Below are 10000 nucleotides of genomic sequence, written 5' to 3' on the forward strand. Positions count from 1 at the left end.
CGGATGCAAATTAGGTAAAATCTGTAAGTCGCCATTTTAGGAAGTACTACCAAGTACCAAGTACTTTTACTAAGTACTAAATGAAAATTTATGGGACATAAAAGTATTTTGGTTACTGAAAAAACTGGAAAAAGTCATTTTTGCTTTCTTAAGATTCTAATAATTATTACGTTTTACAGACACTTCAAGAACTGTATAGGCCATTCTGGAATTGTGTGTGGAACTGGTGTGAGTTTCAAATTTGAACCAATCAATAAATTGACACCATCAGATAAAAGGTAACCTTGAGGTTGGCCATCTGTCCAAGTTTGATGCTTTTAGGTTGAACAGAGAGCAAGTTATTTTAATTCTTTTCCGGTCCCTGCAGGCGCTCGGTCTGGGTCCAAATGCACCCGTAAAACAAAAAGCAACACAAGAAAGTGTGTTACTTCCAGTTTTCACCAAATTTGGTGTGTTAATTGTGAATATAATTAAGCCGATCATCTGCCAAGTTTTAGCCTGGAATCTTGAGTAGGTCATATACGCTCGCCCACACAAGGAGTCAGAAAATGGCCCAGGGTTCTCCTTATGTAGCCGTATCCTCCCCCCAAAAGAAAAACGGGAGGAGGGAACGTCTACGAAACGCTGGCCCAAATTGTGTGCCATGACGTCACAGTAATTTATGCAATTTCCGGAAATAATTGGCCTTTCTGCAAAAATTGGTGTAAACAAAGGCTTTGTATTTCATTGTATTTCATTGAATTTCAGTTGTATCAGATATATTTGTAAGGTAAGTGACCAATGAGAAACTAAGGCCCAAGGCTGGGAGGCGAGCAGCCTTGGGAAGGGGGTGAAATTCGGCTAAATTCAGGAGGCACTCGGCCATGAGTGGTCTTGAAAGCTGCACGCCTTGTCAATTTATGTTGTTGGTGACAACGCGTCAGCGTCATCCTTAGGGTTGTCTGCCTGTGATAAACTCTTAAAATGTTTTACGATTTCTGTAATATTCATAAAAATAGGCAAACAAAGTGATTTTCACCCCACCTATTTCCAAATAATAATAATAATAAACATTTTTATAAAGCGTACATATCTATAAATCCACAACGCTTCACAGGAAAACACTAAAAAGAATAATTAAATAACATAATCTGTAAAACTAGTAAAATTACCGCCCAATTTGAGTTCTTCAAAAAGGTAGTAAATGTCATATTATAATGCAAAAGCTTTCTTAAAAAGATGTGTCTTTAACTTCTTCTTAAAATTATTTATATCTTTTGAGTTTTTAATGTTGTGAGGCAGATCATTCCAAAGGCATGGAGCAGATGTCTTAAATCCACGCCATCCGTAACTCTTAAGATGGAAACGAGGCTGGTGTAGGAGTAGTTTGTTCTGCGAGCTTAAAGTACGAGTCGCAACATACGGAGTTATTAGATCACAAAGATATTCATGACAGTGCTTCACCACGTAAAACCTTAAAAGTGATCAAGAGGATCTTGAACTGAATTCTACATTGAACTGGTAACCAGTGAAGATTAACCAGCAAGGGTGTGACATGGTCATGCTTACGTGCACAAAAAACTAGACGAGCTGCAGAGTTTTGAATAAGTTGAAGTCGATTAATGACATAGTCAGGAAGACCAAATAGTAAGAAGTTACAGTAATCAAGTCTTGAAATGACAAACGCATGAAGGAGTAGGATAGTGGAGTCTTTGTTCAGGAATTGAGGTATTTTAAGTATGGCACGAAGATGGAAACAAGCAGTCTTACAAATATTGGTGACATGCGGAAGGAGTAGGTCCATGACAGGATTTTCCAGTTTTCCCAAATCTGATAAAAGTTTTTTAGAGTTTATATGGTTTTGGGGGACACAGCCTGAAAAGTTGAGATTTTGTATGGATTTTTAACTGTGTTTTAACCCATTCACACCTCAAATGCTATAGGACGCCTCCCATTGATGAGTAAAATTGTCTGGCGTTAGACAGTAAAAAGTAAGTCTCACTCTCAGGGGTCAATGGGTTTAAGTCTGTAACTTGGTCACTGTTCGACCTAAAAGCATCAAACTTAGACAGATGGCCAATCTCAATGTTATCTTTCATGTGATGGTGTCAGTAGGCTATTTCCGAGTTCACGGCTGGCTCCTCTTCAAAGTAAGTGCAAAGTTTTTGTGATGGTAATTAGTTCTACTTTTATATGAGTGAAAACTAATTTTCACAAGAAAAACTTTGCACTCAGACCCACTTTCAAGCAGAGGCAGACATGAACTTGTTCAAATTTGAAACTCGCCCCAGTTTCCTGTGCAATTTTGGAATGGCCTATAATCAAATTTCCCCATTGGGCTAACTGAAGGGACATTATGCCTTGTGGCAAATATTGTGATGTCTATTTTTACTAAGGTGAATGCCTAAAATATGTGAAGCTTCTGACAAAAAATTAATAGAAGTGAAAGGAACTGTGGTGCTGCTTGAGCAGTTGAATAAACTACATAAATAATTATTTGGGTTTACTAGAGTCGTGAGAAAGGTTGAAGATAAAATGATTGATAATTTAGCATTCGCCCTTTCAGAGTGAATTTATCAACTCAATTCGAACAAATAAATAAAAGATACATGTACATCATAAACAATAACCACAAAAGATTTTGTGACAACTGAATATTTATTTATGATTTGTAGCAGAGAAATATGCGTACGTTAATTCTAAGAACTATTGCAGAAACGTAAAGCAGTTAAGGCGATTCCCTTGTTTTGTACTGTGCATAACATTGTGACTTTAAAGGTGGCAGCATTTCTTGCCAGCCATCTGAAGAGAGGCTGCTTTTTCTCAGTTGAGAAGTTGTTGTTTTGGAACTCACCCCAATCCTTTCACGGAAAATGATCATTTTGAAGCTGAAATTGACCCTTTGCCGTCCATTTGTCGTCGTGTTGGGAAGAAACAAGTATGGTGACCCCCACCCCTCCTCCTTATAATGGCTTTATTTACTGGTAGTAGGTACACAGAAAACGATTTTTAAGGAGAAACAAAAGTTGGATTGTAGAAGTTCTAGTAACACTGAGTGCAAGGTGATGACTGTAGCAGACCAATTTGCTTACATCTCTTTGTAGGACTGAGCAATTTGAAATCACTTTACTAAAATGCTATAGCCAGGACAAACAAGTTGGCTCAAGTTTTCAGTAAATATTCAGTACCTTTTAAATCAAGTTTCGACCGCTTCTCACCTAATTCGGTAAAAACCACTTAGAATAAAGGGCATGCTGTGCAAAAACAAGCACAGTGATAGTCCTCGAAATTAGCGGCCGTCTGGTCGTCCCAGACAACCAGAAAGGTTACCAGCCAACTAGTTTTTGCTAAAATGAAAAGGTTGGTTGCCGGAAGGAAAAACAGGGGGACAACCAAGCAAAAAATAGAAAATGTATTACACAAGCAGCATCCAACACACTTGATGGTGTTCTGTTGTCAATGTCTGAAAGTAGTGTGAATTTAACAATAATTTATTTGCCCCATTTGAGCATTTTCCCATGCTTTTACAGAAATTGTCATGTAGGAAAATTCACGTATATTAGGCGATGGAGATCGAAGACTCCATTTTGAAAATGCTAGAACTTCCACACAAAAAAAAACCTGAAGGCATACACTTAGAACTATGGGATAATCAAGCTCCAACGCCATGTGATTGCAATACAGTGTGCATTTAATCGTAGGGGGTTTCCCGGTGGGCAACAACCAAATTTATGGGTTTAGTTGCCCAGCCTTTAAATCAGGGACAACCTGGAATTTTTATTAATTTTGAGCACTGCAGTGACCCCATCTTTTTATTGCATTTTTTGAATGTCCTGTGCATGAATATCAATTGTGCCAAGTCTGAAAAAAATCTGGATAGTACGTCATTTTCCAGGGGATTGATTGAGGTCAGTGGGGACTCTTGGATTTGGATGTGCACATTTTCTTATTAGGAAGCCTTTGGTTTTGTAACACAATGTTTGTCTGGGCATTGCTTTGTTGATGTTGATGTGCAAAATATGAAAAAATACTCTTGAATGTTGTTACTGAACATGTAAAAGTGCCTGGAATAAAATGTTAACAACACCATCAAGCTGGTGGTGGGTGCTTGGGATGTCCAGGGGTCTCCACTGTTATCAGCCAGCTCCTACACAGTAAAATGCTCCCATGGCTAGCAATCTTGGCAACCCTGTCGTGAGCCCCCATACAGAGACATCAGGGCACCCATCACACTATGGTAAAAGTGGAGAAAATGGGAAGGGGTTGGGAAGAGAAAAACAATAAGAACTTGCTAACGCTACGACAAAAAGCTGCTAAATGAATGAAAGAAGACGCAGTGCTCCACCAACAAAGCTCAAAATGGCCAATTTACACTGAGACTGTTTGGCCTCATGTAGGCCTGTGCAGACAGGAGTGAACTGCTGAGTGCTGCGAAGCTAACCACTCTACTCGTTGACCCAAACACACAGAAACCCAGCATCTCTTTGTTGTTAACTTTGCTAAATTGCATTTAACCCCTTTTTTAAAATCCTGTATGACTCGTAGACATCGACGTTTTGTCCTTAAAGGTCTTCTTTGTGACTTGCTGTGGTCAGACCCAGATAAAGACACCAGTGGCTGGGGAGAAAATGATAGGGGGGTTTCATTCACATTTGGAGCAGATGTGGTCAGCAAGTTCTTGAACCGCCATGATTTAGATCTCATATGTAGAGCTCACCAGGTCAGTATAATCTTCTTTTGAAGAATCATTACTTTTGACCATCTAACTATGAAGGTTCTTTCATCAATGTGAGTGCAGTCCTTTGTTATGGGATTGCAACCCTGATGACTGACCTATAATCATGAACATTTCAAATGGAAAATGAAGACCACCCCTACCCCCAATTTCAATGATAAAAATTCATCATTGATTTCGGGGGGAAGGGGGGGGGACAATTTTTTTTTTTTCAGTAACTTTCTATTGCTGTGAGAAGGGGCATTTGCTTGGGAATTGAATGAAGCAGTTAGTTTCTAAAGAAACTGTGAAGTTGTGTCATGAAGATGTCCCAAGAGAAATAAAATTTTTGGGGAGTAAAAGAGGTGTATTATGGGATTTGAAAAAGTAGAGAATAGGGTTAGACCTTCATTTGAATGAAGTGAGAAATAAGGGGTTGTTTGTGGTTTATATGGGAAGTGCAGTAGCTTTTATGCCAGTGGTGAAGGAAAGGTAAAAAAAAAACAAAAAGAAAAGAAAGTTAATTAGGTGATTGAAAAGTGCTCATGGATTAGAGTGGCAAGTTGAAAAAATTTTCTTTTCACCTTTCTTTGTTTCTCCAGGTGGTTGAAGACGGCTATGAGTTCTTTGCAAAACGCCAGCTGGTAACATTATTCTCAGCACCGAATTACTGTGGAGAGTTTGACAATGCAGGTGGAATGATGAGTGTAGATGAAACCCTGATGTGTTCTTTCCAGGTATGAGAAACATCTACTGGTAGCAGATTCTCAGTGCTATAAGGAAGTTTTCAAGTGAAGCTATGACCCTCGCAGTTATGAACGCAATTTTTGCAATTGCGTAGGGAAGCCTGTAAATTCAGGACTTCAATGGGGTTTGAACCCGTCACCTCGCGATGCTGGTGTGATGCTCTAACCAGCTGAGCTACTGATGTTGGGAGCTGGTCATTTGTAGATTCAAATGTTCCTGTGATGAATGATCAACGAACCCACAAATGACCAGCTCCCAACATCAGGCCTTCCGATAGGGTGAGATGAAAAAATGCAAATTATGCGAAATTTTCAGGGCTCATTATGCGGCTAGAAAGGTAAATTACGCGATAAATAATGTAAAGTATGCGAATTTTTTCTTAGCAGTGTTAAGCTTGTTTTATAAGGTTTCAGGATAAGAAAGACACTTGTTTGCTGCCATAAAAGACATTTTGAACACAAAGGAACAGTAATTATGCATCTTAATCGACATTAGTTGGGATAAATTTTAAAAAAGTAGGTCTTCTGCACTATACGTCCAACGTGAATAGAGAAGGCAATTGTGTCACCATTTTAGTGATGTGTATGTATCAGCAATTCAGATTGGCTAACCTGAACAAAGTTTACTGATTAGAGTGTAATGTGAAGTGCTAAGTTTCTACCCCATGTGAACCATGTGAGCGTTAGCCTTACCAATGGAAATGGGCCCAAACAAGGACAGAGAAAAACTCTGACGAGGGTGGGAATTGAACCCACGACCTTCGGGTTAGATCACCCCGTTTACCAACCGAGTACATGTACTCGTACATGTTCCTTGCCGTGACTTTAACATCTTCAGTTTCCACGGCCTGCTCCCGTCTGACCTTGCGGCTCAGTCGGTAGAGCAGAGGTGATCTAACCCGAAGGTCAGAGTTTTCCTCTGTCCTTGTGTGGGCGCATTTCCATAAGTGGGGCTGACGCACACATGGTTCATATAGGGTACAAAACTAGCACTTCACATTACACTCTAATCAATTAAGTCTGTTCAAATATAAGCTACATGTACACGGCCAACGTTTGCAAAAACTTAATCCTTCCTTGTAATCTGAACAAAGGCGTGTTTGTGTTACACCAATAGGGCGGCAACTCTTTAAGAATGAGAATCGCACCAGGCCCGTGACATGCAAAATAACGCCTTAAAGTTCGAATTTTTACGAAATCGAAGGTGAGAATAGTTTTTTAGCTTTTTTCCAAGGTAAATCGTCTTAAAAATGGCGTATTTATGCAGGAATTCGTAAGAAACTTGATTTATGTTTCATTTTGTGAATGTTGTGCGTTCTTTTGTGAATTATGCGATTTTTCGTGAATTGTGCAATAGGATGCGATTTGAGGTCAATTGTGCGAAATCGCACCATCACGCAATATCAGAAGGCCTGATCAGTGGCTTCATAGCTCAGTTGGTTAGAGTGTTGCACCAGCAACTTGAGATCATGGGTTCAAACCCCCGTTGAAGTCATGAATTTTTGAGGCTTCTCTACGCAGTTGCAGAAATTGCATTCATAGCTGCGAGGATCATAGCTTCAGTTGATTTCATATCCGCAGTTCAATATATTATTCATGTCATTTCGTTCAAAGACGTTTTTGGCAACTACTGTACATGTAGAATTCAAGGATAAGGTTATTTTATCATAAATGCACCTGTTACAAGACATAATTATTATGAAATTGTAATTGACTATCTCCCAGATGGTTTGATGGCTCAGTAGTAGAGCGTGAGCTTAAGTCTTTTTCAAGCCTGAAAGGTTTTCTTCGACTTTTCAAGTTGCTTCAATTACTTCTATAATTCTCTTTGATTTAGTTGCTGATATGAAGTTGTCAGTTCAGTAACCAATGCTGTCTACAGAGCAACCTTTTCTCCGGCCAAGACTAACATTTAAATCTTAAATACCAGTGTTTGTTTTATTATTAATAAGCTTTCACCTCTGACGACTGGGCATCTGGAGAATAATTATTTCTTTAGTATCATCTACTTTAATAGGACGAATGCTTCCAAATACAATGTCAAAAGTTATTGCTGCCTTTTTTTCTAGTCAAAAAGATGATCTAGAAAAAACTGGGAGGGAAAACATTTTTCAGCATTTCAATATTTATTGACACACTCTTATAGCAAGTGAGGACATCAATCCTCATTTTCTCTTAACATCATTGTGTTTGATCATTTAGATTCTGAAACCATCAGAAAAGAAAGCAAAGTATCAATATGGAGGCTTAAACTCGGGACGTCCAGTTACTCCTCCAAGAGGTCCTCAAAAAGCCAAAGGGAAAAAGTAGACAAAAGAGTCATGAATTGAAGTGGTTCTGTACCAACATGGTTCAGTTTCTTATTTTTAATTAAGTTGTATTTGCAAAAGATCAAATCCTCTTGATGTTTAAATATTTTTGGTTTCTTTTTGTAAAGAGGCTATATTTCTTAGCATTTTGCAAGAATCTTCTTATCCTAACCTTATGGTTGTGTAGCAGCGGCTTCTTCTGTTGATTAGTCTTGTTTTTGGTTTGGGTAGCACCCAATCTAATTTTGCCTTAAAAGAGCTGCTACGTCACCAAACTATTATTTTGTACAATACATTTTCTGAAGCAGCCTTAAGAGATGAATAAATCTGTATCACAATGAAGCATACAATGTAGGAGGTTGCATGTGAAGCTTCCAGGTCTGTTAAATAAATATGTTTTAAATAAGGCCAATGCCAATTCCTTCCTAAATTTATGTCATGGGTTTATAGACCCATGAAGGATAGCTAAGCTCTTTTTAACAGCAATCCTTTCAAGCGAACCAAATACTGTAGCACGGTTAGTGTGCAATTAGTCAGCCGATTATTGCAGTTAAAACAGCTCAAGCGTTCCTCTGAAGAGGGGATTAATGAACTCTAGTTCATTAACTAGAATTTTGATTGGATTATTGCTCCCGACTGGTACCAGGCCAGCGTGAGAATTTGACAGGTGTACAATTTGCATAATCTGCCAAGGTAGTAACAGGCGTGATTTGCCTTTATTATATAATCACCAATGAAATACAAAGTGAGGTGTTATCCACGTTATCCTCACACCTGAGGATAACATGCCTCACACCTGAGGATAACATGGTTATTTTCAGAGGTGGACTAGCAATAGAGTTATTTTCATAGAGTTATGACATTAGAGTTAGAGTTAAGTTTCCAAAATCCTGAATTCAAGATTTTGGAAGGCCTAAATCCTGAATTCAGAAATACAGAAAGTACCCTAAACATGCATAAAAGCTAACCTTAGGCCTACGGTTAGCTTTTATGAATGTTGGCTGAGGATTTTGGAGACTTAAATCTAACTCTACGACATAACTCTATGAAATTAACTCTAAGATAGCTGTCCCCTTATTTTCACATGTGAAAAGATCACTGTTTCTATGGTAACATATGAAAATCGCGCCTTTCGTAAAACGATTTAGTATTCTCACCAGGGATTCCTTCAAACAATGGTGAATTCCAGCATGTTACGTGACTCCAAACCCCTGGGCCCAGTTCCTCGAAAGCCGATTAACGCTAATCTAACATTAAAAATTAACCAAGCAGTTTATTTCTCTACTCCCAAATGCTGTTCAGCGCAGATTTTTGGCACAACTTTACATGAGAAGACGTCAATCTTAAAAAACAAAAATAAGCAAAAGAAACTTTCACCAAAAAGTTGAAAACGTGAAACAAAAGTTTACGCTAATCCTGGATTAAGTTAATCGGCTTTCGAAGAACCGGGCCCTGGGGTTTTAGCATGAGAATGGTTATGCAACCTTTGACACGTTTTTTGGCTATATAATCTTATTCCGGTGCGGTCAGTCCTTTATAACCTCAAACGTCCTTTCCACGGCGTTTGGGGAGGTTTACCTAAGTGCGCCCCTCCCTCCTCCCCGCAGCGATGATAGCGCCTACGCTCCAGGTAGCTACCTACTCATTTCCGCCTCGGGCTGGCCTTTCCCATATCTTATAACATCCTTGAGGCTTTGTTTGTGGGTAGCCCTGGTGAGAATATATTACTATTTCGTTGGTGTTTATATAGTAAATAGAATATTACATACGAAATTTCTGTTCTCGAGTTGGAAATATTTCATTCGTTCGCTGCGCTCAAACGTGAAATATTTTTCAGCACTCTAAGAGAAATTTCGTATCTCCGTTCGGCCATGTAACATCTTCTATTTCTTTCTCTCTGTCCAATGTTTGGAATTCGAAACAGTGTCTCAAGTTTGAGGATATTGGTAAGATTACAGAAAGAGAATGTTGCTAGAGTGAAATGACCGTTGATTGACAGATTATGCAAATCTAGGCGGTACTGTTTTATCTTAAAGCAAATCCCCCAATTTGAAATCCTTTTTCTTCTTAAAGCAAACAAGCCTCATCATTCTTCCACAACTTTGAAAACCAAAATTCTTTCCTAACCTTTTAAAAGAGTTCTTAATTATTGTATGTCACGAAAGTTGTATCCACTTGTATGCAAATGATGGAGCAATAATTTCAGACTGTAAGATAAACATTGGCAGTATTATTATATGACTACAATAGTA

General features: G+C 38.6%; 1 protein-coding gene across 2 annotated transcripts in view; it reads left to right on the forward strand.

Annotated features, from left to right (window-relative positions):
* Positions 1-8155, forward strand: part of LOC137980070 (serine/threonine-protein phosphatase PP1-beta catalytic subunit) — a 17453-nt gene extending 9298 nt beyond the window's left edge. Inside the window, exons 6-8 of one of the 2 annotated variants that reach the window (XM_068827422.1) lie at positions 4548-4699; positions 5296-5430; positions 7642-8155. In XM_068827422.1, coding sequence (XP_068683523.1) covers positions 4548-4699; positions 5296-5430; positions 7642-7749 — 395 coding nt within the window. In that variant the 3' untranslated portion in view covers positions 7750-8155. The remainder of the gene's footprint in view (positions 1-4547; positions 4700-5295; positions 5431-7641) is intronic. The other variant, XM_068827423.1, reaches the window with a different exon arrangement.
* Positions 8156-10000: the final 1845 nt, after the last annotated feature.

The sequence above is a fragment of the Montipora foliosa genome, chromosome 12, assembly GCF_036669935.1.
Source record: "Montipora foliosa isolate CH-2021 chromosome 12, ASM3666993v2, whole genome shotgun sequence".
Classification (NCBI taxonomy): Eukaryota; Metazoa; Cnidaria; class Anthozoa; order Scleractinia; family Acroporidae; genus Montipora; species Montipora foliosa.